General features: G+C 41.5%; 2 protein-coding genes across 11 annotated transcripts in view; one reads left to right on the top strand and one right to left on the bottom strand.

The window, feature by feature from the left end:
* Positions 1 to 550: 550 nt before the first annotated feature.
* NTAN1 (N-terminal asparagine amidase) overlaps positions 551 to 26180 on the top strand; it is a 31307-nt gene continuing 5677 nt past the window's right edge. Inside the window, exons 1-11 of one of the 9 annotated variants that reach the window (XR_013347314.1) lie at positions 551 to 2128; positions 4222 to 4324; positions 4418 to 4483; positions 6118 to 6226; positions 7501 to 7574; positions 8285 to 8338; positions 9633 to 9686; positions 10449 to 10546; positions 11659 to 11772; positions 12013 to 12146; positions 13047 to 14106. Coding sequence is in view for 6 of the 9 variants with exons in the window: in XM_077828286.1 (XP_077684412.1) it covers positions 2048 to 2128; positions 4222 to 4324; positions 4418 to 4483; positions 6118 to 6226; positions 7501 to 7574; positions 8285 to 8338; positions 9633 to 9686; positions 10449 to 10546; positions 11659 to 11772; positions 11960 to 12139 (933 nt within the window). In the remaining 3 variants the exon portion in view is untranslated. Of the gene's footprint in view, positions 2129 to 4221; positions 4325 to 4417; positions 4484 to 6117; positions 6227 to 7500; positions 7575 to 8284; positions 8339 to 9632; positions 9687 to 10448; positions 10547 to 11658; positions 11773 to 11959; positions 12947 to 12983; positions 14107 to 26180 lie in introns of those variants that run through there. The other 8 variants (XR_013347315.1, XM_077828286.1, XM_077828287.1 and 5 more) reach the window with 8 other exon arrangements.
* PDXDC1 (pyridoxal dependent decarboxylase domain containing 1) overlaps positions 14170 to 26180 on the bottom strand; it is a 53345-nt gene continuing 41334 nt past the window's right edge. The window contains exons 18-23 of one of the 2 annotated variants that reach the window (XM_077828283.1): positions 25962 to 26080; positions 22488 to 22609; positions 18912 to 19004; positions 18717 to 18813; positions 17112 to 17216; positions 14170 to 16039 (exon numbers count right to left, since the gene is read on the bottom strand). In XM_077828283.1, coding sequence (XP_077684409.1) covers positions 15768 to 16039; positions 17112 to 17216; positions 18717 to 18813; positions 18912 to 19004; positions 22488 to 22609; positions 25962 to 26080 — 808 coding nt within the window. In that variant the 3' untranslated portion in view covers positions 14170 to 15767. Of the gene's footprint in view, positions 16040 to 17111; positions 17217 to 18716; positions 18814 to 18911; positions 19005 to 22487; positions 22610 to 25961; positions 26081 to 26180 lie in introns of those variants that run through there. The other variant, XM_077828284.1, reaches the window with a different exon arrangement.

Below are 26180 nucleotides of genomic sequence, written 5' to 3'. Positions count from 1 at the left end.
GTGGGGAGCTGATGGGGGACTGCTGACGTATTACTGTGGCTCTTTGACCATGTATATTGGTAAATTCTGGTTCTTTCTCAGGCTCAGGTTGGCCACCCCATCCTAGATAGTAAAACAATCAAGACCAGACCTTTCAGGTTGTTAGGGATCTTCAGTGTAAGCAATATTTTAACAAGGGCCTCCCACAATGTTTGTGTCTTAGTCTGTGACAAATCCCCTGATTTGAGCTATGTATGATCACAAAGAAAATGGACACTGCATTCTCTTTGCTTCTTTTTCCCATTTTAAACAAAAGTGCTTTTATAACCATAACAAAAGAAGGCAACAACACTTAGCTAACAAGCTTATTAAGCTGCACTTTGCTAGAAGTCAAGTATCAGGAGGTAGCCGTGTTAGTCTGTATCCACAAAAACAACAAGGAATCCGGTAGCACCTTAAAGACTAACAGATTTATTTGGGCATAAGCTTTCATGGGTAAAAAACCAATTCTTCAGTTGCACCTGAAGAAATGGTTTTTTACTCATGAAAGCTTATGCCCAAATAAATCTGTTAGTCTTTAGGGTGCTACTGGACTCCTCGTTTCTGCTAGAAGTGTTTATACTTTGCTGGGCAAAATTATAGTGAGAATACAGCTGGTTGGAAAATGAAAGGGGGAGTCTAGTTTTTCTCCCAGCATCTTTAAATTTTCCATTCAGGTCTAACTAGCAATATATATAGTCCAGTGCTTATCATGTGCCATATGACGTTTCTGTGTGTGTCTTTTGAGAAGGTCAGTTTTGGGGATATGTACCTCTGGGAGATTAATTTAAAAATACGTTATATTTAGTGGAGTCAAAAGCAAAAATGCCTCTAAGAAAAATATTTTTATGAGAGCTAGTTATAAGTAATATCTGCCAGAGATTTGTAGTAGTATCCAGAGAGGGCTGATTTCATCCCAACATTTCCTTCACTTCAATTTGCTGATGACCGTTTGAGGGACCCTTCCAGTGCAACTCATATTTTAGTAATTAAGTCTGATTCCGCTGGCTTTTGTGAGGAGAGAAAAAGCAGATTTGTTTAAGAGTTAAATGAATTAATGCGATATATGTCAAACCCCAGTATCACTTCCCAGCAGGTATAAGGTCTGACTTGGGCCATAGGAAGTGAGGGTTGTGATGTGAGTGCTGCAGATACCAAGCCAGTGCATAGGAAGTAGGGGCTGATTGAAAGTACCAAGTTTTAAATAAATATTTCAGAATGTGCCCCACGCAATTAATTATTTACTGCGTTTAAGGTATGATACTCTTAATTTGACATGATGTGCTAAATTTTCAGCATGGATCTAACTACCCACAAAATGTGTGGATGTGAGGAGAGAAAATCTGTATGTTCGAGTACCTCTTACTGCCGCCTCTTATCTAAAGACAGGATTTTTACATGTACCAATGGCTGGGACAACACGTTCAGTGGGCCTCTTTTTGCTGGCCTGCTGAAAATTTGGTCTGATGAGTATTTGTGCCCTGTTTGTGTAATTGATGGTACTCTTCATGAGAACTTAAAGCCTATTGTCATGGGCAGATTCCATGATGGGTCATTATATGCTGCCTAAAATCTCCCCTGTAGTTTCCATTAGAGATAGTTTAGTTTATTTTAAATACAGCCCTTCCGGAGTTCAGTAGTCCCTGTCCTGGAGGTGGAAATTCAGACAGCTCTATTGCACTTGTCCTGGCTGTGAATCACACATTTCTTCAATCCTTTCTGGGGTTGCAAGTTTCATTTTAAGAGGGGAGAGCACTTATGCTGCTCTCTTGGGAGTTGGGGTGAGGTGGTCTAACGTGCATCAGTATCTTTTTCTTTCCTCCCCCTTAGTTGAAATCAGGTTTGCAGGCTCCTGCAGCAGACACTCCAGGCTGTTTGCACGGAACTATTCAACTCCAAACCAGGCTTCCCCATCCGGACTACATCTCCCAGAACCCCTTGCGATGTCAACCCATGTAGCCTCCCCTCCCAGCTGGGTGCTATCGGAAGTAGTTCGCTCAGCAGCCTCAGGAACAGGCGTTTTCCAGAGATGCCTCTGCTGATTAACGGGGAGCGGATCGACCTGGCCCAGACCCCGGGGGAGGTGGTCCGCACCTACCCGCACCTGGAGGTAAGGGGGCGGGGGCTGCTCTGGCAGGGTTGCAGGGAAGGAAGGGCAACCCCAGCGGGGAGGCAGGAGGTTTGTCGGATTCCAGCCAGGGAGGCTGCAGTGCCCAGCTGGAGGGAGTAGGTTTGTGGCAGCTCCCGAGCTGGGCGGGGCGGAGCAGTCTTTGGACGGGGAGGCCCCCTCTCCTCCAATGAGAAGTCCAGAGCCTGTTGGCTCTAACTGGTGGAGAAGGGGAGTTTACCAGTGTCACAGGCAAGTTATCAAGTAGTATGGGGGTCTGTACACTTCTGTTTGGCGCTTTCAGTGGGCTAAATGCCCTGGCACAGGGTACATGCAGTGTTGTAGCCATGTGGGTCCCAGGATATTAGAGAGAAAGCATGGGAGAGGAAACATCTTTTACTGGACCAACTTCTGTTGGTGAGAGAAACCAGCTCTCAGGCCAGACCTTGTCTCTCTGGCATAGGGTGCTCTCCAGTGTTGGAGACGTGCCCACCCCAGTGTGGGGTGCTGGCTCGGAGGGCAGAAGCCCTAATGCGGTGCCTGCATGTTGGAGGCATGGACATCCTGGCATATGGTGTTCTTGGGGGCCCAGAAGCTCTGGCATGGGCAGTGCAGGGGCACAGGTGTCTGGCTATGGGTATTGGAGGGGGGTCTTTATGCACCATCAAGAAGCAAAAAGCCCAAGTGCATTTTTTTCCCCCCTTCTCATACTAGAGAATGCTATCGTGTTATAGCCACTAGAAATGGAAAACCCCCATTGAATCCTCAAGTCCATACCCTATAATAAAGTTTCTGGCTAGATTCTCACAGGTACTAAGCCCTTGCAGCTCCCAAATCAGGCTATGCATAGCTAGTCTTAGACATTGCTAGAACAAAACAGATTCAAGTTTATAATTGGGTATTAAAGTAAATCAGTGTTGAATGATGTGTGTGGTCAGGAAATAGAGTACTCAGTAATGGTTTGGTTTATGGGAAGGAGGGTTATGTAATGTTTTGTAGAGCGTAGATGAGCAAATATCACTTAGAATCTATCCCTCTACTGCATTCAAGCCAGCGGGAGCAGTTTCTTACTAGCTAAAGAAGTGAACATAGTGTTTGTACTCCTACTTCCAAGACAGCTACTAATGGGGAGACCCAGAGTCATTTGAGCAATCCAGGGTTTGCTGGTACAGTAGACTTTGGTTCATCCTTCAAATAGGAGGCTTATGTATGTTAATTATCTAGTACTAATATATAATAATAATAATAAAGATTTATAATGAATGAAATCATCAAATAAAAACAACTTACAAGAAATCAATCAATTATTTTGTTCATATCTTCTGGTATTTTAGCTCTAGATTGTGATTACCTTACTCACCCTGAACAGTACCTTCCTCCATAAGGAGCCTTTTTGACTTTAGTGGACTACTCATGTTGCATCATGCTATTTGGTGTCTGTGTGTAAGATTATCACAGTCAAGCCTTCAAAAAATATCCTTTGTGAATTTCTCTTAAAAGCATCCAAGACAACAACTATAGGGAAACTAATAGGTCTGACTTAAATATTTAACTGTTCTAGTCATAGCAGTAGACTGAGCACAAAGCTAGGAGCCAGAAACTGCTGAGTTCAGCTCTTGTGCTGATTGATGATTGTGTGGCCTTGGTCAAGTCTCTTTCTTCTTCTGTCTGTCCATTTTTGAAGTGGGGATGACTGTCTCTGGGGTGATGTGAAGATTAACTGGTTAATGTTTGGAAAGAGCCTTGAGGATGTAAACACTCTTCTTCTTTCTTGCCACTTCCCTCTTTGGGAAGTGACTTTTATAGCCTTCTTCCAAAACTCATGATTGTACGTTTGGCTGTTGTGGAAATCAGTCACTCTCAGGTCCGCTGATATCCAATCCATGTTCCTAGTCTTTGGCCTCCACCTTTGTTATTGAAGATGTAAAACACCATGAAATATAAGTATTTATGGTCAACCTTAGAACTCATGGTCTTCCCTGAACTGCCACCTAATTCCGTTTGTTTTCCATAGGCCTGGGTGGGTCAGTGTCCATTCTAGTACTTGCTGTACCTGTTCTTTCAGCCATTTTAGTCTGAGTGCAGTTTATTTACAGGAGAAAACAAGAGTTCTAAGAGGCCAACCAGCTCAAACAGTGGGACCCAAAGGACTTCTATATATCCAACAAAGAGAGTTTGCAGTGACCACCCCTAAAGATGGTACGTGGGGATGCAATAATGTTAGCTATTGAAGCAACAGGCATGTATTACTTACATACATACATCTTACTGTACTTCTCTCCTTTAAAACAGGATCCGTGTCCATTCTTGGGTCTGATGATGCAACTACCTGCCACTTGGTGGTGCTCAGACACACAGGTATCATAAAGGAAACCTGGACCATGAGATGCATGTTTCTCAAGTAATGGCTGTGTAATAACTGTTATTTCATATGGAATTTCCACATTTGGTGTATTGAGCTTGCACTGGGTGTTCTAATTCATTGAGTCTAGTTTGCATGGGTCATGTTTTAAGAAACAGATCTTGTATTACCAGCCTTCATTACCTTCGGCAATACACTAGAGCTGCGTGTTCACCTAACCCTTGGACCGCAGGAATCTGGTTTTTTTGGTTAAGTAATTGACTTGTCTAGTGTCTTACAGTGACTCAGGGCCTGTCTACACTAAAGAATTTAAATCGATCCAGATTTAGATTGAAAAATCCACCCCCTTGTGCAACGAAGTTAAGCCGACCGAAGTCCCTGTGTAGATAGCACTACGTCCGCAGAAGAATTCTTCCATTGACCTAGCTACTGCCTCTTGGGGAGGTGGATTACATATGCTGACGAAAGAACCACTCCTGTTGGTATAGGTCAGGGGTTCTCAAACTGCATTGCACCCCGACCCCCCTTTTTGACAATAAAAATTACTACACGGCCGCAGGCCGGGGGACCGAAGCTTGAGCCTGCCTGAGCCCCACTGACCGTGGGGGGGGAAGGAGGAGGGCGCAAAGCTTCAGCCCTGGGCCCCAGTGAGTCTAAGCCAGTCCTGGCGACCCACTTTGGGGTCCCGCCCCACAGTCTGAGAACTGCTGGTATAGGTAGTGTCTACACTGAAGTGCTGCAGCAGCACAGCTGAGTAGTGTTTCAAGTGTGGACAAGTCCTTAGTGACTGAGATGGGACTGGAACTCAGTCCCTGGCTCTTATGAAGGCAGCACAGGGGACCTAGTGGTTTCAGCAGGATACTGGGAATCAGGAGACTGAGGTTCTGTTCCTGACTACACTGAATTTGTGTGATATCAGACAAGTCACTTAATCTCTTTTAGTGTCAGTTCCTCCTCCTGTAAAATCTGGATGCGGTTTATCCATTTTTATTAGCTGCTCTACAGAATGACAGAGTTTTTGTTGCTGTTGTACGGAGCTGTGGTCAGGTAAATTGTACATTGGTGAGGCCTCATCTGGCCTCATCTGGAGTACTGTGTCCAGTTTTGGGCCCCACACTACAAGAAGGATGTGGATAAATTGGAAAGAGTCCAGCGAAGGGCAACAAAAATGATTGGGGTCTGGAACACATGACTTATGAGGAGAGGCTGAGGGAACTGGGATTGTTTAGTTTGCAGAAAAGAAGAATGAGGGGGGATTTGATAGCTGCTTTCAACTACCTGAGAGGTGGTTCCAGAGAGGATGGTTCTAGACTATTCTCAGTGGTAGAAGAGGACAGGTCAAGGAGTAATGGTCTCAAGTTGCAGTGTGGGGGGTTTAGGTTGGATATTAGGAAAAACTTTTTCACTAGGAGGGTGGTGAAACACTGGAATGCATTGCCTAGGGAGGTGATGGAATCTCCTTCCTTAGAAGTTTTTAAGGTCAGGCTTCACAAAGCCCTGGCTGGGATGATTTAATTGGGGATTGGTCCTGCTTTTGAGCAGGGGGTTGGACTAGATGACCTCCTGAGGTCCCTTCCAACCCTGATATTCTATGATTCTATGAAATGTTTTCTTATTGCCTGCCTTCCAGGGAGTGGGGCTACCTGCTTGACACACTGTGATGGATCAAACACGCATGCTGAGGTGTCGCTGATTATGAGTGCAGTAAAATCGTTCTCTAATGACACAGAATGTGGAAGGTTGGCACTGCTATATTATGTCTTGTGTATGGTATTTCACAAGGGTCACTGTTGTGTGTAAGGTGAGAAATTCTAAATGTGATCGTTTGGGGCTCAGATAAAGAATTAGCGGTGTGCTGAGCCATGGCAGGAAAATACATCTCAACAAGGTACTGTTTCCGCAGTAATATTTTTTTGCCTACTGGCATTTACAGATTTAGTAGCTTTTCTTGTTCTTGATTTACTGACATCGACGTTTGTATGTATATATTATTTTTGTAGTTCTCTTAGCAGGGTTTTAATTTAAAGCGTGATGCTGCTTTGAATAGTGTCTCTGTAAAACTACCATTGTGAGGGTCCATGTTTATTGGGTCTCAGCGATTTCCATCTCAAATGTGATTAGTTTCACAAATGAATTTTTGCTTTTTTTAAAACTGTTGGTCCTGTAAACTCATCCTGGGATCTGAGTTAATCTGGAAGTTTCTGGCTTGCACATAAAACAATAAAGATTCTGAGTCAGAATTTAGTTATAAATTCTGTTGCTGTTGTGGGAGCCAGAAAAGAATCCAGCTCAATTCCTTTTGATCGTGTTTACTCCTGTTAGACCTGTAGAGGCAAAACTTGGTAAAGCTGGCAGATACAAAGCTGAATATACCTGGTCTAAGACTTTCAAAAGCCTGTTGCTTTTGAGTATCTTGCTTGAAACACCTTAAAGGGGCCTGATTTTCAGCTGGTGACTACTCAGCACTTTCTAAGATTGGGTCCCTTTATGGTGTCTGAAGTTGGATACCTGAAGATCACTAGTCACTTTAGAAAAGCTTGGCCACAGAAAACAGACCTATAGAATGAAAGAGGAGCCCTATTTACACAGACGTCTCGCAAAGACCCCATCTTAAGGTTTGAATGGGTTGTAAGGAAGTCATTGGAGTACATTTAATTGATCTTTGTTGAGAAGCTTAAAACATAGCTTTGTAATTTAAGGTCCAGTCCAGTGAGGAGCTGAGCACCTATTAAATTCCATCAAGCTCAGTGGCAACTGCCCATGTTCAGCGCCTCTCAGATTCAAGTCCTTAGTTTGTGCTGCTCAGCTGATATTCCCTATAATGTCCAGAACAAAGAGGTTACTCACATTAGGTCATGAGATAATACACAATCAACTGGCGCATATGACTGTAATAAATGAGCCGTCTCTAATGATCACTGTACGGTGTGGGCTGGGGATGGTATTGAATAGCTATTCACTTTGAGATGCCTTTTTAATTGCTGTTTCTTGTTATTCCATCTCTATTTGTTAGGCTGGAAGTTCACCTAGTTGGAGGTTTCAATGATGATAGGCAGTTATCACAAAAACTTACTAATCAGCTTCTTAGTAAGTTCACGTTTTTTGCATTCTCATGTCCAAAAATTAGAATTCTGGCTGGATTTGGGCCAAGTGTGTGTGTGTAAAATCTTAATCCTCAATTATACAGTAGAAAAAATCTTGGATTTGAGTTTTTCTGCACTTGAGAATTTGAAGTGCGTCATGTGTTTATACATGGGGGTGGTGCAGTGAGATGATTTACACATGTACTCTGTGTGTGTGTGTGTAAAATATATATCTAGATATATATGACATGCTGTATGATCTTGGGCAAGTCTCTTCTCTCTACCTATATTTCCCCATATATAAAATGGGTATTACTAATGAATGTACCCCGATAAATGTGTAACAAACTAAACCTGAGATCACAATGCCAGAGCTACCTTAACCGAATGCTTGTAAAAGGAATAAAATGTTGATAGAACAAGGCTTTCTCTTTAACAACTTTCTGCCCTTGCCTGTGGCCAGTTGTGTGAATTACTGTTATATAGAGTAGCTCTCTCTTTATTTTATAAGAGCAAGATATTGAGACATATCTGGAAAACAAACACTGGTCCATGATCTGTGTCAAGAACAATGGAGTGGGAGATTTCCTGCTAGTAATGAGGGCCTCACATCTAATCTGCAGTGCATAGTATTAATATACCCCATCGTTTATATGCAGCACATGCCTTGACATGAGTCAGTTTTATACCTTGCTGCTACTGTTGTTGCTGTAGGAGCATTTGATCTCCAGCAAGATGATGTCCATATAGTGACTTTCTGTGTGACAGGTAAGAGTTTTAATGTTTTCCCTTTTGTAAAAGTATGTTTAGTGTTTGAAATAAATGTAAAGAAGTACTTGTGGCACCTTAGAGACTAACCAATTTATTTGAGCATAAGCTTTCGTGAGCTACAGCTCACTTCATCGGATGCATACTGTGGAAAGTACAGAAGATCTTTTTATACACACAAACCATGAAAAAATGGGTGTTTACCACTACAAAAGGTATTCTCTCCCCCCACCCCACTCTCCTGCTGGTAATAGCTTATCTAAAGTGATCACTCTCCTTACAATGTGTATGATAATCAAGTTGGGCCATTTCCAGCACAAATCCACTCTCCTTGAGGGGGGTGGGGGTGGGGAGAAAACCTGGCACAGGAGGGCTTATAGCCTGCAGTGTTGTTTGCTGTCACATAACTGATTACTCCAGAGTTGGTATCCTGGAAGTAGTGATTTACCACAGCACACCGCAGGTAGAGCAATGGCTAGGTTAGGGCTTCTCTTCCCAGAAGTGCTATGGTAACTTGCAGTTGCTAATAGGAGCTGTGGAAATAGCTGAAGTATTTCACCCATGTGGTCCTGTGAGCACTCCAAATTGAAGACTTTTGTGTTTCTGCTGGGAAGGAAATCTAAACCCATCTAGGATCAGTTAACAGCACTAGACTTTCCGCCTGCATTTAATGTGTTTGTTTAGTCAGTATTGCAGCAGACAGATGAATGAAGTGTGTAGGAGCCTGCACGGCTAGAAAACACTTGCCCCAAATAAATGTTTTTATCATCCTTTTCTTCGGTTTCCTTTTTCCTCCATCGTAGCCAATTCAAGTCTGATTATTTTTGATATCTCCTCATTTTCAGTGAGAACACTGGCTGTAGCTTAAACCTTTGAAACATGGCATCATTACAGCTGTGTGTTTTTGTAAAACTATTGCATGTGAAATTGAGGGGCTAATAGCTTTGGCTAGAGCCAGTCAGGGTGTGGATAAATATCCACCAAAGATAAGGATTAATTCAGAACTGGCATAAGCAGTTGCCATTCTTCTGAGATGGAACTACCCTGACTGTGTCTGAATTTGTCCTGTATACCATGATAATAGACATGGTATAAAAACATAAATAGATTCGTTTCACTTGAGTTAAACAAGGATATGAACTCAAGTCTTCAGTTCCCTTGTGGCTGCTTTATACATGTCCCACAATTCTTTTTTTTTTTTTTTTGGTAAGGTCTGGGCACCTCCCTGACTAAAGCGAAACTAATGCTGCTTGGAAATAAACATGCTTTGACGTATTTGTTCTTTTTCAAACAGAATTAAATGATAGGGAGGAAAAGGACAATCATTTTCCAGTCATTTATGGAATAGGTGAGTATAATGCATCTTGTATACTGTTTTAAAGTGGTTGCTGTTGAGACTTGCAAAGGTAACACCTTTGCCAGCCAAGGCTAATATAGGAGATACAAAATACCATGGTGCACAGATCAGTGTAGCTCTGATGCTAACATTGGTAGGACAGGGCTGCTGTTAATACCACTCAGAGACTGGCTTTGCTAGACACTGAAGATATACTGCTGCTTGGGAAATGCATTTGGAAAGGGTCCTCTTGGTCAGGAGTATGTATATATTTTTTCTTTTTCTTTTTATTGAGATCAGAGAGCTCGAAGGTTTATTTCATGGCATTTAGCTGAACTATTGGCCTGCAGTGAACTAGACTGCTCATTCCTTTGCCTTTTCTGTTTGGAGTCCAACTTCTTTCTGATGGGTTTAGTTGATTTTGTTCTTCTTCACTACTTTCAGTTTCAGTAATCTTTATACCACTATAGGAATACAATTTTTATCCAAAAATTGTATCTTCAAATTGACCATATTCCTTTAAACTTTCCTCTGGGCTGCCAGAAACCCAACCAAAGAGCACTGTGAAGATAAAAGCGAACCAGAAAGTGAAACTTACCAGACATGTTTCTCTATCATAGTCTTTGATATTTGTGTCTGATAGGTTCTGACATTCACCTTTGTTGTGCCAAAGAGCGCTGTTGGTCTAGAATGCAGTGCTTGTTGGGGGATGGACATTTTAAATGTCATCATTAGCTGGTTAACTGTGTTTTATTCAAACCATTTTCTCCCCAGCTGTGAATGTTAAAACAGCAGAGATTTTCCATGCAACTTTTCCAGATAAGGGACCAGATGAAGATTTGCGTTCAGCCCGTATGTTAACAGGAGGACCAGTGAGTGAAAACAAATATATATTTTGGTGGGGCGGGGAACAAATCTTAAGAGAAAAATACTCCTGATATGTGTTTGTCTGTGTCAGAAACTAATAGTTACTCCTTAAGGAGAAATTACTCTGATGAGATAAAATACTGCCAGTTTGCGGTTGTGTAACCAGAGACGAACACTGGACATACCAGCCAATATCTGTACTACAACAGCTGCTGCTACCTGATGGGAAACCTGACACAAGTGTTCGATTTGGAAACAAGGACAGAGTTCAGTATTTGTATTACAGTAGCTCCTGGAGGCCTCAGCTGAGATCAGAGCACCACTGTATGAGATGCTGAACAGTCAGGCTCTGGCAGATGAAGAGTGAGAGAGGGGTAGTGGTGTGACTCCAATTTTACAGACCTGGAATTGAGATACAGAGATAAATGACTTGCCTGAGTCATGCAGGAAGTCTGTGGCAGAGCTGGGGATTGAACCCAGCTCTCTTCAGTCCACATGATCTCTCAGAAGCAGGTGTGCTACATAAAGACACTGCTTTCATCCAAAGCTTACAACTTCAGTAAGAAGACACTCACACAAGGCAGTATTTGCAGGATCTTGACCCATGCCTACTAAACCATAACAGGGGAACACCCTCTACTATCCCCAGGATTATGGCATAGAAGCAACTGGAATATCTGTGAGTTTAAGGTTTGCCACTTAAGGTCTTGAGCCCAAAATTCTGGCACAAAAAGGCTATTTAGCCTCTTGTATAAGTGTAGAGCAGCTACTTTGTCCAATCATTTGGTTAATTCAGGACAGAGTTGGGAGGGAGAATTGAGTGTGGCAGCAGTGGTGGGGATCCTGCCTTGCAGGGTGGACAAGGGAGCTGAAACAAGGCAGGCAGTGAAGGAGAGTTAGATGGCTGAACAGGACAGGAGCAGGGGGACACTGAAGAATAGCCTGTTGGCCTAGGACAGGAGCTGCAGTTTGTTGCATATCAGGGAAGAAGCTGTGAAGCCAGCTCTAAGCTCATTCCCCTTCATGGCATCTTTGGCTCAGTGTGATAGAGGGTTCAGTTCACTTACTGCTGCTCAATTTCAATAGGGAAACCCTCAAAGTCTGTTCCCTGTTACAGATGACTAATATTTATGATGCAAAGACAGAGCAACTCCACATTGGACCTTACTTCTGGATGCCTTTCCCACATGTGGACTTCTGGTTGAACCAGGATGATAAACAGATATTACAGGTAACTGAAGTTACAAAAATGTTTTGTGCTAGCATTCCATCAACCCTGATGGCTTTGCTGTGCTGTGCTGAAGAGGGTTGGGGGGTGCATTGTCTAGGCCAGAAATTAAAGCTAGAGGCACCAGTAGCCATGCGATGTTCTTATTCATCTGGTTCGAAATAGCTCATGACACCATCTTGTTTTTCAGAATCTTTCCACATCACCTCTCGCTGAACCACCCCACTTTGTTTCCCACCTTAGATCCACATTGATGTTTTTAAAAGAGCATCCATTTCCTGCTGACTCCCTGTTTCCTAACAGGAAACCTCGACTTTATAAAAAGACTGAAGAAGGCTTATGGGAGAGAGTCCATTTTGAAATGATTTAACATTGAGGTAAACACTGAAGGATGTGCTTTAGAAAAGCACAGCCTTGCCACAAGTGTGGCCACTGTGTTGCAAAGAGCATTTTTCTGAATCCATGTTGGTCACATCCCCTGCTGTCCTGGAGATCAGACTAGCATTGTTTAATGCTTTTCAAAATAATACTTTGGCAGAGGTGCATTTGTTTGCACTGTTACTCACCTAAGGGAGTGAATGTTTACTACTAAAGTCAGTATTTTCTTGTTTTCAGATGGTCCTTAAAATTGTGCCCCCCTTTTTTACTTTTGGTGCTAATCGGTTGCATATTAATGCCTTGTGCAAAATCTGTCTAGAGAGAGATTTAATATGCACTTGCCCTTTCAAGAGTGCTTTTCTGAGTTGGGACTAAGTATCCCCTGAAATACGCTTTAAAGTACAACATGTATACAAACATATTCATTGGTAATTGGGCTTCTTTGAGAGAGATTTCTTCTAGACACCCAACCATTAAGTCCTTGAATGAATAGATTAAAAAAAAATTTTTTTTTTGGTGACATAGGTGAGATTTTTCACTAGTTGGATGGGGACTTTTCTACACTGAAAGATGCAATCATTAACCCTGTAGGAATGATTGCTGAGCATAAGCCTTGAAAGCATATTTGTTAAACAGTGCCATTTTACCACTGCTGTTAGAGTAATATTGTATGATTCAGTACAGCTCTCCAATTCTAAAAATGTCTAGAATAATAAATCTTTATATTTACTAATAAAGAAACTGGAGATGTCACTAGGCATCTTCTATTAAAACAAATATTAAACTCAACTTTTCACCATTTCGCTTGTTTGCTTACTTTCTGCATTTCTTTGAAGCTTGGACAATGAAAATAAAATGGCCAAAGATGCTCACTCACTGCTACATTGTTTGGGTTGCAGCAAACACAGGAAAAGATGTAACTTCACATGCTGTGGCTGGAGTTTAAGAACATTCATGGAAATATTTCTACGACTCAGATTGCTCTTTTTTTAAAAAAAAACAAACCCCTCTTTAAAACCTGCCTGACCCTGATACTTTTTTAAGTTAAGAAACTACATGGAAGATGTCATGAAATACTTGCTTGAGGTTTGTCATCTCTGTTTTGTGGTTACATGTGTACATCCCTGAACTCTGAAAACTTGACAGTTTAGTTATTCTGAAACTGCAGCATTTTTTGATAAGTCTGTCTATATAAAGTGTACTGTGCTTTAAAAGCCCTAATATAAATTCTCAGTGTTGTAGATAATCCCTTACCTATCATTTTAGTCATGTGAAACAAGATCACACAATACAGTAAGTTATGGATTTCAGGTTAATTGTGTAGTTACTTTCATCTCTCAAATATTGTTTCATTTGCTTTTTGTATATCCACCTGGTAAGTCAGGGCAATGCTGAATTTGCTAATTACAACTTCACTAAAGCATTCCAGTAGAATGAATGAGGCCTGTAATTCCATGTCCAGTAAGAAGAGTGGATTCAGCTTGCAGCACTTGTCATCTGGTCAGGCCCTGGTGTGATCTCTCCTCTGCCCAGGTCTGTTTTTAAAGTCTCTTCCCTTAATCAGTATCCCACACAACACTAGTCATGAGCCTACCATTTTCTCCCCTCCAGGCTCCTCTTTTGTTTCACTGTATGAGAGTAGTGGCCCTAGGGCTTCTCTCTGGAATCTTTTAACTGAACTCAAAAGCAACTTCTGTCCCTCCCTGGACTTGAAACTTAAACATCCTGGGTCCTCCCTACAGTAATGCTGAGGCTCAGGCTACCTTGCTGGAGTCTTGTACTTGTCTGAGCCTTGAGTGAACTGGAAGTATCAACAACAGTTGGAACACAGTGGCTGTGCAATAGCTGGCTAGAGATTGTAGTAGAGGTGTTTGATACCCTAGTTTTTCTTATGTCATCAAATGGTACCTAGAACAGCCACCCCCATCGTTCAAACACCTGTTTTCATAAACTACCACACCCATGTTAGTGCAGCTTTCTTCAGTGGTAATTGAATTCTCAGATGTTGTAATTTGAAGAATCTTTATTGAAACATTTGGGTAATATCTAAAGTATGTAGCTCTAGTCCAACAAAACCACTAGTTCAGCAATTCCAAATATAAAAATATTAAATTAATTTTGCCCCCCCACAAATATACCCATGTTAATGTACTTTCATTTCCAAATAAACTAATAAGGAAGACTAGTTGACTTAATTGTTTTTGTATTTAAGAAAATTGCACTCTGTTTTATCTGAGAAGTATCTGAAATTATAAACAAAAAGTTTGACTTAATATACTTTAACTACAACTCCCCAGCTAAACAAAAACTGAAAAGTTGATAGTACATATAAATCAACAAAAAATCCTTAACATATCACAATGCTATCCAATCCTGTTACCACTGGAACGGTCATGATGACCTACACAAGGTAGTAATTTACGCACATCCTATTTATGTTAAGGGAATACTGGTGATAGTGTTAACAAGTCAATTTTGTAGGGCTGGATCCATTTTTTTTTTAGGGTGTCTGTTTTCCTTCTGCAGGTAATATAGTGGAGAAAATACTTCTGAACATTAAACTTCTGTCTAATATCACAAGTTAACAGATTATAAAGGAGCTATGTGCTGTAGTGTATGTAACCTATAATTTCAAGTATATACAATATCTACTAAAAGTAAGTTATGTTACTCAAATCAGAATAGTGTAGAAACCATCACCAACATGACTTTTTCAAGCTTTACTAACTTTAAAAATATCTAACCAAAGATTCCAGTAACTGTGTTCATAGGATCGGTTATAGAGGGTGTGCAGCAGTAAATGAGGCTAGATCTGTATTAGTGCTTCTTGCCAGTGATAGAGGCAAGAAGCAACTGTCATGCAGAGGCACTATTACTTTCTATAAGGGTTAACACAAGCCCGGTAAGGTTAAGGAGCTTAACTGAGTGGACCAATTCCTACAACAGGGAAAAAAAAAAGTTGATGGCAAAGTAGTATTTACATATTCATAATATACATCCCTGTCACTCATTGCACTGCAACTGCTTGACAACCTTTTCGTAAGGGGCAATGAATTTCTAATGAACATTAGGGATTAAAAAAGCAATGAGATGAAGTGCACTACAGACAGAGTAATTGTGGGGTTGTTTTTTTTTTAAGATTTAAACTGATTTAAAATATAAAAGTGAGCAACTGGTAGGTTTATTGAATATTTTTAAGTTAGGACCACTTTACAAATATCATCACCAGGTGCATGTTTAACCTTAACTCAAATGTATGATCAACTCATTAAGCACTATAATGCCACCTGGATTCATACAATAACTATCACTTTTGCTAAAAAATATTCCTTCAGGCAAATGTGTATAAGCCATTAAAATAAATCAGGTATCACTTTGGAGATAAGGTATATAGGATTAAAACAATTGTAATAAGTGTACAATAAAACAAGTTAACTGGCCCGTAGGGGAAAAAGCTTTGTTTTTAACTTGCTTTTGTGCAAAATCCCTGTTAATTGTGAATTACAGTAGTAGTTACTGTACTAACGTGGCACTGTTCACATATTGAATACATCATAAACTTCCCTGCCCTACAGGGAATGTGGTTATTATACAAAGTCTTAATTCACAAAATCTGGATTTTATCTTAGACTTTCTTGTTCTTCTACTTTAGTGGAGTCATTTCCCGATTTTTGTGATTTGTCACTTTGCAGGTCTTCAGTTTTGTCATTTGTTACCTGTGCTATCTCACTTTGCTGCTCTGCTTTCTCTGTCTCCACGGTCCCTTGCTCTTGTATAGCAGACACAGAATGGGACCGTTGCTCAATCTTTTCCAAGTCATCAGTGTGACTAACTGAACTGGTCTCACTAAATCCATCAGAGCTTCTTAAAGATCTTTTAAAAAGCTTTTGACCTGTGGAAAAATGAATATAACATTAGAAGGCAGTAAATGCACAGATAAATCTATAGAAACTATAAGCCACATTTTTAAAAGCTGGTCTCTATTTTTAAAGCCATAGCTGCATTTAAGTTCATTTAGACATAAAGCACAGATATGTAACTGATGTAATCTGCACCAGTAGTAGTTTTCCCTTGTGTAAACAGTAACCCAGTTAAGGCTTGGCTGGAAAAAACTGACAGTCAGTAAAAAGAGCAAGTCAAGGGACACATTACTTGATAAGACTCTTTTGGATGGGTAAGTTACTAAAACAGATCACTGTGCCCCAAAGGGATTTCCAGAGGATTAATGACCAACTAGAGAAGCTGACAGACCAAACTAAATTCAAACCTAAATCTAACCCGAGGAAAGAGGACAAGACCATCAGTATAGCTTTGCCAGCCTACACTTGGGTAATCAGCTCATTTACACAGTGAAAGGAAAAAAAGCTCATCTTGCCTCTCCTGAGCAGATTTATGTTGTTGTGTAATTTCATGCTAAGATATCATTACTTCCACTAAATACCACATTTGTGTAATACAGCAAAAAAACTGCAGTGGCCAAAATAAATGAAATCATTCTCCTTGTTTTTTTGGGGTTGTTGGTTTGTCGTCTTGATGATTTTCAAACTTCAGTAACCCTCAGAGCGAACTAGAGAACTTACGGTTCTACAATATTTTCCAGAGGAAAAAGCCCTGTGGTCAGAGGCAGTATTGGTGTTTAGAAGAATAGATATCTCTCCTGCAGTCCCAGGAATTATTCCTTCAGAGCACAATGGGGGTGGGAAAAGATTATTTAAATGGTGCTCCATTCTGGGTCTTTTTGACTGCTGCACTGGTCATTTAAAATCAACAGGAGGACAGATACAATTACAAACAAGATTAGTGCTCTAGTTTGACATGATCAGGAATGTGGAGACGATAAAGCAAATCTCATACATTGATTAGGCAATAAAACTCCATTATGTACTAATTAGCTTTTTCAACAAAGCAGAATGTTCTTTAGCATCAAACTGCACATTTATTAAAATTAATTGGAGGAAACTTACCAGGAAGCCTTTGTTTAATGCGATTGGGAGTTGGAGTGGGGGGTGGAGTGGTCCCAGTCCCCTGTGCTTTTGATACATATGTGGGTTCTGTGGACTCTAGAGAGCCTGCCAATGGGGGAAAAAAAAGTCTTGAAAGAGACAGTTTTATTGACACCACTAAATAATATTAGAACCAGATAACACATTAACTAAGTACACATTTTTTAAACTTTTCTGGTGCTCTATATTTAACTCACTCTCCTGCATGTCCCCAAGCAAGTATTAAAGCCCAGATCATCAAAGGTATTTAGGTGCCTGACTCCCTTTCAGATTCTAAGCCCCAATTCTGAAGCTGTACTTGCCATCTCCCCATGAATCTGTGCCATTCTAATCACGAACAGAATATACTATGCTTCAAGTACAGAAAGGGACATGAACTATTACATACAGATTCTCAAAATAATCAAATGACTGACCCCCACTTCTAACATAGTGAACATTCTCCTTCTCCTCCACCACTGGAAACTTGATACATCCTGAGCTTCAAACTTCATTTTAAGTCCCTGTGAGCACAGCACTTTAAAGGAACATTTGATCAGAAATAGGATAAATCCTTCTCAGGCAAATCTTGCCTTTTTCTGCCAAAGGAATCTTCCATTCTGTGCTTCAACCACTGTGGGAGAAGTGAAGCAACACACTGAACATGCTTCCCCCACCCTCCTAGCTTAAAAATAAATATAAGGCTGGCCTGACACATATATATAAATATAAGGCTGCCCGCAGGCCTCTGCTACCACCTTATCAGCCTCCCCCAGTCTGAGAACTTACAGTCTCAGGGAAAACTAGGCTAGTACTTACTCCAGAATGACTTGCATGAGGTACAAGTGGAATCCAACTAGAATAATTTTCCCATTCACTCTTTTACACTGCCATGGATTCCCTCCACAAAGCCATGTTCACACCATACCCATCATAGTCAAGAGCTAGTCCCAATTCGGTTCTAACCTGCCGGTCCCAGACTATTAATGTCTTACTGTGCAGACTAGTGAAGGCTGGGAATATGACAGGCCAGAGGACACCTGAACCAAGAACTCAAATATAAAAGTTAGTTTAGTTAGAGCATTCAGGTCAATTGGGTGCCAACGTAATACATATGTACACACACATACAGATACACATGTAGATATATCGTGCTTGTATATATTACACACTTGGAGGAATGCTCTTATGACACTAAGCTCTCCCCATCCTGCTGTTTTTTTGTACAAGAAGTCCAAGCAGAAATCCAATTTTCCAACTTACACAGATGATTTGAAGAGCCCCTTCTTGTAATATAATGGAGGGAACAACAGCCAACTCCAGCAAATCGCTTTAATTTGACTTGAGAACTAAGTGTTGAGATTTAAAGGGAACTGGACAGATGGTGGCATTAGATATTTTCTTATTCAGTGTTGGAGAAGGGGTGGGTAGACAATGTTCCTTTCGATCTTAAGAGTGCCTTTTTAATCACATAATTTGGACATCTTATAAATCAGTTAACAAGAAATCTGTGTAACATTGTAAAGGTTTCCACATTTTACAGAATTATTGCTAATGTACTATTGCAGCAGATGTATTTATTCCTACCTGCTGTTAAGTCAAATGTTCTTCCCTTTGGTGATGCTTGAAATGGAGAAAACCAGTTCAGCACAGAGCCAACTACAGGAATCTGTCGTAGCAGGCCCTGTAAAACATGCCGTTAAAAGATGATTCCAGTGAATGAGCCATCTAAGTGTTACAAAGTTATGTGATGCAGATAACAGATTATTTTGGAATTCTTACCTCTTCAAGAAGTCTTTCTTCATTTGCTTTCTGAAGCTGAACCTGTGCTTCCTGTATCCCCCTTCTAACGACTTCAGTCATGTTTTCCAGCAGCTAATTAAAAACGGAAGAGCATGCATTACGGCACTTAAACTGGCTTCTTGGTCCCTTACATGAAGATTAAATTTAAATGGGGACATTTGTGCATTTTTCTAAATTAGGTCAGCAGTTGACTAATGCCATTTATTTAATACTATAAATAGACAACTATAGATTGAGAATAGGGTTTTTTTACACGGATCTTGAAGTCAGAATGCCACACATTTAATTGCAATGGCATGTATTTCTCTTGCTTAGAAGTAGGCTACTCACCTCTAGCCAGAGTTCTTTGAGTGTCTTCTGTATATTCATACTCATGAATATGCCAGTGGTGCAGCTGTGCTGGCTGAACCTTTCGATTGCGGTGCCTGCTGGAGCGCTATTGCACCTCCACCTATCTCCTCCTCTCACTGTTCCTGAACTTTCTGAGAGCCCCAGCTCAAATAGGGAGCATCAGTGAAGGATATGAGTTTGGATAGATTTTGTTCTGGCAACACGTTGATTTACCCGTCATCCAAGTACAGGTATATGTGGATCTCTTGTCTCCATAAATGTGCTACCACCACCCTGAGACACTTGTAAAAACTCTGGGGGCAGTGGAACAGCTGAAGAGAAGGATTCTGATTTGAAAATAATTCTCCTCTACTAGGAAGCAAAGATATTGGCGGTGCAATGATCTGACTGAAATAGCCTTAAAACTGAGAACAGCAAACCAACCTTGCAAAGAGAGGGAAGGTATTATGGATGCCAGTTTAAAGATATAGAATCAGAACTTCCTGATAAAGGAGTTGAGTTTTTTCAGGTCTAATATAGGTCAAAGACGCAGCAGCGTGGGAATCTGAAGAAGCCTTCCTTTTCTTTTCAGAGTCCTCCTTGCTTCCTTCCAGATTTGACCTAAGTTGAGATCCACATGGTAGATCTTAGCTACCACTGTCATGGTCAGTTACTGAGGAAGTTCAGGATGGAGAATTGAACCCAGTGTATCAGCAATGACAGCTGTTTGCTTTGTTAGACTGGGACAGTACCTAACATCTGCTCAGCACCAGCAAGCTAAGGGCACATGGGAGTCAGCGTTTCATCCCCTTACAGCAGTATGCTGTGTCCAACTGGGGAGCTCAACCAGATCTGTGACAGATCGTTCTAGACACATCCACTGACTCCCGAAGCTCTGCTGACAGAGGCCTTCTTTGCACCCTGAGTTTTTCCCCCACCAAAGTTCCTGGTTCCAAGGGAGGTGTCACTCCTGCAGATTGTCTCTGCTCACAGAGGCCATCACCAACAAGTTATTTCTGCCTTTCAGTTTCAGATCGAATGGATCAGGATCCTTTTTAGGTACCATAGGTTTCTTGAGATCTGAACTGAAGATGGCATCTTATGCAGAAGTGTCAGGGTTCCCTCCCCACTCTGAACTCTGGGGTACAGATGTGGGGACCTGCATGAAAGACCCCTAAGCTTCTTTTTACCAACTTAGATTAAAAACTTCCCCAAGGCACAAATCCTTTCCTTGTCCTTGGACGGTATTGCTGCCACCACCAAGTGATTTAGACAAAAATTCAGGAAAACAGTCACTTGGAGTCCCTTGTTCCTTAAAATATCCTCCAAGCCCTTTCACCCCCTTTCCTGGGGAGGCTTGAGAATAATGTGAGTACCAACAAGACCCTTTGTCCATAGGGCACTGAAAATCAAACAGGTTCTTAAAGGAAGAACTTTAGTTCAAGAAAAAAGTAAAAGAATCACACCTGCAAAATCAGGATGGAAGGTAACTTTACAGAGTAATAAAAAGATTTAAACACAGAGGATTCCCCTCTAGGCTCAGCTTCAAAGTTACAAAAAACAGGAATAAAACTCCCTCTTAGCATAGGGGAAATTCACAAGCTAAAACAAAAGATAATCTAATGCATTTTCTTACCTTTACTTACAATTTTTGTAATTTTATATGTGTTATTTCAGGTATGTTTTCAGGAGTTGTTTTACCTGCTTGGTCTCTCTCTGTCCAGAGAGGGAACAAACAGAGAGAGCACAAACAAAACCTCCCTCCCAGATTTGAAAGTATCTTCTTTCCCCGTTGGTCCTTCTGGGCAGGTGCCAACTAGGTTATTTGAGCTCCTTAACCCCTTACAGGTAGAGTGATTCTGTACCTCTGGCCAGGAGGGATTTTATGTTACTGCATACATAAAGGTTGTTACCCTTCCCTTTATATTTATGACAAGAGGTCTCTGCTGCCTCTTCTCTCTAGTAGTATCAGGGTCTATTTGCTTGCTCACAGATCACAGATGTGTACAATATCTAGAGGGCTTGTCTGTCAAAGCCTCCTGCCAGTAGGACCATTTGCAGTCTGTTCTGCTGTTCTTCCCATACTCTTGGGGTGAAAGCACCTCAGACTGAACACCCTGAGGGACAATGTCCCTACGTGACGGGCACCTCGTATGAGCATCAAATGCAGGCAAAAAGGTGCACCTCTTAATAGCTAGTCTCTAGATCTTCAAAACCACCATTGGATTCTAATAGTGGAACCAGAGATGAACTAATAATTACTTAGAAAATTTAATGTTTCCTTTAAAAAAAACGCCTAACCCTTAAAATGCCAACACAAGAAAACTAAGCTAAATCATTAAGCTAAAGCATAATGAGCACTATCCAAGCACGGGATTCAGGCTAAGAGTCCAAATGCAGTTCCTGATCCAGCCGCTGCAGCAGTTGGAAGGAACTGAGGTGGCTAGAGAGCAAATACCTTCTTTTATAGTCTCACCTGCAATGTTCAGAAACAGTGAGGGAAGGAACAGGAGAGGCGCAATAGCACTCAACAAGCAAAGCTACGTAATCAGCGCATCCCCAGGAATGGGAATATGCAGAGTACACTTGAACAAGGATTTATTCTGTGGGTGCAGTGTTGTTCAAATAACCACCACTTTCCTTTTTACTGAAGGTTTTGTTATGACAACTTCAACAGGCCAGATATTAGGGATAGTAACCAAAGCTCCTCATGTAATCCTGTATAAGCACCAACGTTTTTACTAGCAATAAAGGCATTGTAAATCCAGTTTTCAAGCTGTTGACTTAACAAATAAAATGAATGGAAAACGTTAAGTGGCAGATTTTCAAGATAGTGTGTTGGCATAGTTCCACTGAATTCAGTGGAACAATTTACACCAGTTGATGATCTGCCCCAGATCAGTCAAAAACGGAAAAAAAAGTCTGATGGCTTAAACCATTATAGATACTGTACAGTCACTCAGTTTGCCTATTTCCATACCAGAAAGGCATCTAATTCTAGCAAAAGCATGATAAACACAAAAATGTAAACCTAAACCAAGGTATCATGAGAGAGTCATAATACTGTGAAGTTCTCTCACCATGTAGATGCAAATCACTATATAGCTAAATACGTGCAATTTTCTTTCACATCAAAGAATACGAAGATGCCCTGAAACCAGTTTGGAGAAAACTAACGCTAAAACAGTCTGTAATTCTGAAAATACGTAAGATTTCAATACATACTCTAGAATTTTCTTCAATTTCTCTGCCTGTTGCTGCAATAGTTTCTACCAGCTCAGACACATCCAGATCTTCAGTTACCATGCCGATATACACACAGTTCTTCTCCCCTCCAAATTCTGGGCCTGTGAACAGAATGGAGATTCCATATTTTTACACTTTTGCAGCAAAATCTAAGTGCCTCTTTAACAAGGTTTAAAAATTACAAAATGTAATAGATCGTGTAGTTAGTAAAAAGAGAAAAATATTTAGCTTCAGAGAGGAAGATAACCTTACAACAGGCACCCTATTCACACTTATGTGCCAGGGAATCCAACCATATTTTTGTTTTAGTGCTTAACTGTAATCTTTGCATATGCCCAATTCACTGAAATCAAACTTACGTACTTGGCATTGCACTTTTTCAAAGAGGAAAAACATAACTAAGTTTAGACAGGAAGTAATACAGTAGATATTTTATATTACTGTGTGCTTATAATAAGAAGCAACATTAAAAGCTGCATGAAACCACCGATTGTGAAAAACAGAGCATTTAAGCAGCTGAGTTTTCTATTCCAAAAGCTGTGGTGTTCTGAGGGATGCCACTAGGCCCTTTCTTCCCCCTACTGTTGAACATAGATGGGTTAATGAGGCATTTTTACAATTGCCTAATACTGTATATATACACACTTAAATAGCACATTATTGTACCTTCTAAAGAGCCACATTATTCTGGAACATCTTTCAACAGAATGGATCGATAACTCTGACACACTTAAACTTATTCTTAAAGATGAATATGGAATATTAGAACTCTCTAATAGAAAAGTAATGCTATATTAGCATTGCCTTAAGTAGAGGTAACAGCAACACTTACTGATTTTCATCTTCAAAGCAGTCTATAACCATTGATCCTTACAACACTTGTGTAGTAGGCATTATAATTCTCATTTTACAGATGGGAAAAAAAATCAAATGTATGCAGGTTACATGGCTTCCATAAAGCCAAAGGCGTCATTAGCATGATAAAAAAAAATAAAAAATGTTTTGCCTAAGGTCTGCAGGATTGCGGGTTTTAAAACTGTCAAAGATCTGAAAGACAGAAATTCCTGAGTTCGTGTCTTGGAGTGGTCACTTAACCTCAGTCTCTTCATCAGCACGAGGGAAATTAAAATACCCACCTCATAGGGATAGTTACTGAATAACATTTACATAGTTCTTAGGAAATTAAAAGCTCTAAGGGCATGATCCTATGAAGTGGTGAGCACCTCCTGCAAGGTATGGATCATCTTCAACTCCCACTAAAATCAATAGGAGTAGACACCTGTTGATTAGCACCTCTTGAGATTTGGCCCTTAGTGCTATTATTATCATTACTAACCCATGGCAAAACCACCTAACAGTGTTCACTTGCTATGTTTTTAACGTTCCCATTTCACCTTTGAGAGAAAGCTGAAATACAGCAGCTGTGGGTATGCTCTGTGGCTAGTCTTTTTAAAGCAGAAGTAGCACTGAGAGGACCAGGCAAGGTTCACCTGGAAATTCCATGTGTGCACAGAGGCCATTGTATAAGTTTATGCAGGATCTCATGGTTGACTGATTTTATATCACTCTAGTGGGGTTCTAGACAACTGTTTCGTTAAGCACATTCACACATGACATCTAGGCCATTTGCTTTTTAAAGATTAAAAAGGAGTCTGGCTTTATTAATTAGTTACAATAAGACTGGAAACCAGTAATGTATCAAAATGCAACACATTCCTACCAGTTCCAGGACAATGAAAACATATTGTAATACATTCATTTACTCATGCAATGTGTAACTGAGTATTTTAGTTATATATTATAGCCAGAGGCAGGGCCGGCTCTAGGCACCAGCAAAGCAAGCAGGTGCTTGGAGCGGCACATTTGCAGGGGCAGCATTGGGGCCATTTTTTAATTTTTTTTGCTTGGGGGTCGGCCCTGCAGGCGCTCACCCAGGTAGACACTGTTCCGGCCCTGAAGCTGACACCAAAGTCCAGGTGGAAGAGCCTCAGCGGGTGGCCAAAGCTGGCCCCGGGACTGGGGTCCAGCAGCAGCAGCATGGGGGGCGCCCTGGGGCCGTTGTGGTTTACGCCGCCGGCCGCGGCCAACCATCCAGCAGGCTCCAACACATGGAGCGTGGGACACTCGGGCTGGGGTCCGCCCCGTGGGGAGCACGGAGCCACCTGCAAGTGCCGCAGGGCAGCCGCCCTCCAGCACTGCAGCTGGGGCTGGGCGAAGCGGCCCGAGCCGCCCAGGGGCTGCAGCAGGGTGGCCAGGAGCAGCAGCAGCAGCGGGTCCATAGAGAGGACCAGTGCCCGGGTGCTGCTGTGTGGGGCCTGCGTCCCACTCTCCGGGGCTTTGCTCCCCGCCAGCAGCTCCCTCTGGGGCTGCCCTGCCCTGGCTCCTCAGCCCCTGCTGGGGCGGTCCCCCTGGCTTTGGCCTCCCGATTCCCGGCTGGTCCTGGACGTGGGAGCCCCGGCTGGAGGGATCTTGGGCTGAGGCGCGCCCCAGGAGCCCCGCTGCTTACCCCGATCCTGCCAGCGCCGGACCAGCTGGAGGCAAGGGAGGAGCGGGTGGACTGGGGGGAAAAGAGCCCAGGGCTGGGGCAGCGGGGGGGGAGCCCAGGGCTGGGGTGGGGGGCAGCCAAAATTTTTTTTTGCTTGGGGTGGCAAAAAAACCTAGAGCCAGCGCTGGCCAGAGGCACCTAAAACATTGAACCTAGTCACAGAATGCAGTAAGCTGCCCAGTTTGAGAATAAGATCCTGCTTCATTAGGTACAATACTGAGGCAGATACCCCTCCGATTTGGCACATATTATAACATACCCGGTGCTGGGTAATTCACTTGCACAACCAACTTATAGTGGAGAATGCAGTACTGGTATTAATGATCATTAAGTCCAACGTGTTTATGACTGGATGCCTTTTCTTGTCTAGCATATGCCACCTCTGTAACAATCAGAATTAGACTTAGGTTTGGGAGGCCCTCCAGTCAGCACTGCATTAAGAAATGTTCTTTGCTGTTCCTAAACTAACAGCAAATTTTTGAATTTTCCCAATTAAGCCACAATGAAAACATTTCTCCTCCGCCCCTTCAAAAACAAAATACAAGCCAGAACTTTGTCAACATAAGCAACATAATATTTGTGTTTTCTAGGATGAAAACACTTCTCATGCTTGAGGTTTGGTGGGAACAAAGGATGTAGCTCACTCTGCTGAAGCTGTTGCTGACAAGCAGCACTACTGCTGTCTAGTAGCCTCTCATCTGAAACGAGCAGTGGGGAAGGAAGCACGATCAGAGAGACAATATACGTAGAAACGCATCTACTGTTTAATGTAGAAGCGGACAGAACTTTTGAATAATACATGAATGTATGACTTGTAGTGAGATTTATAACAACAGTTTTGGCAAAAAAGAATTGAGAACATTAACCTGATTATTTACAGAACTGATATTACCAACAATGATAATTACCCAAAGAAAAAGAGAGATCCGATTCCAGTTCATTTAATTTTTTCAAAAGTCCAGTGTTAATTTTCTCTGCTTCTTTCTCTTGTTTGTCATCCTTCTTCCCATCACTGTTATACTCATACCTTTAAAATCAAGCCAGAGGACAGCAACCCATTTTATTTTACAATACAAACAAAACAGAACAAATCTGCACTTCTAACATCTTTCAACAATTTACCTACA

The sequence above is a fragment of the Eretmochelys imbricata genome, chromosome 10 (genome assembly GCF_965152235.1).
Source record: "Eretmochelys imbricata isolate rEreImb1 chromosome 10, rEreImb1.hap1, whole genome shotgun sequence".
NCBI classification, from domain to species: Eukaryota; Metazoa; Chordata; order Testudines; family Cheloniidae; genus Eretmochelys; species Eretmochelys imbricata.
Note: the sequence above shows the minus strand (reverse complement) of the source record. Positions and strands in the feature narration are given on the sequence as shown.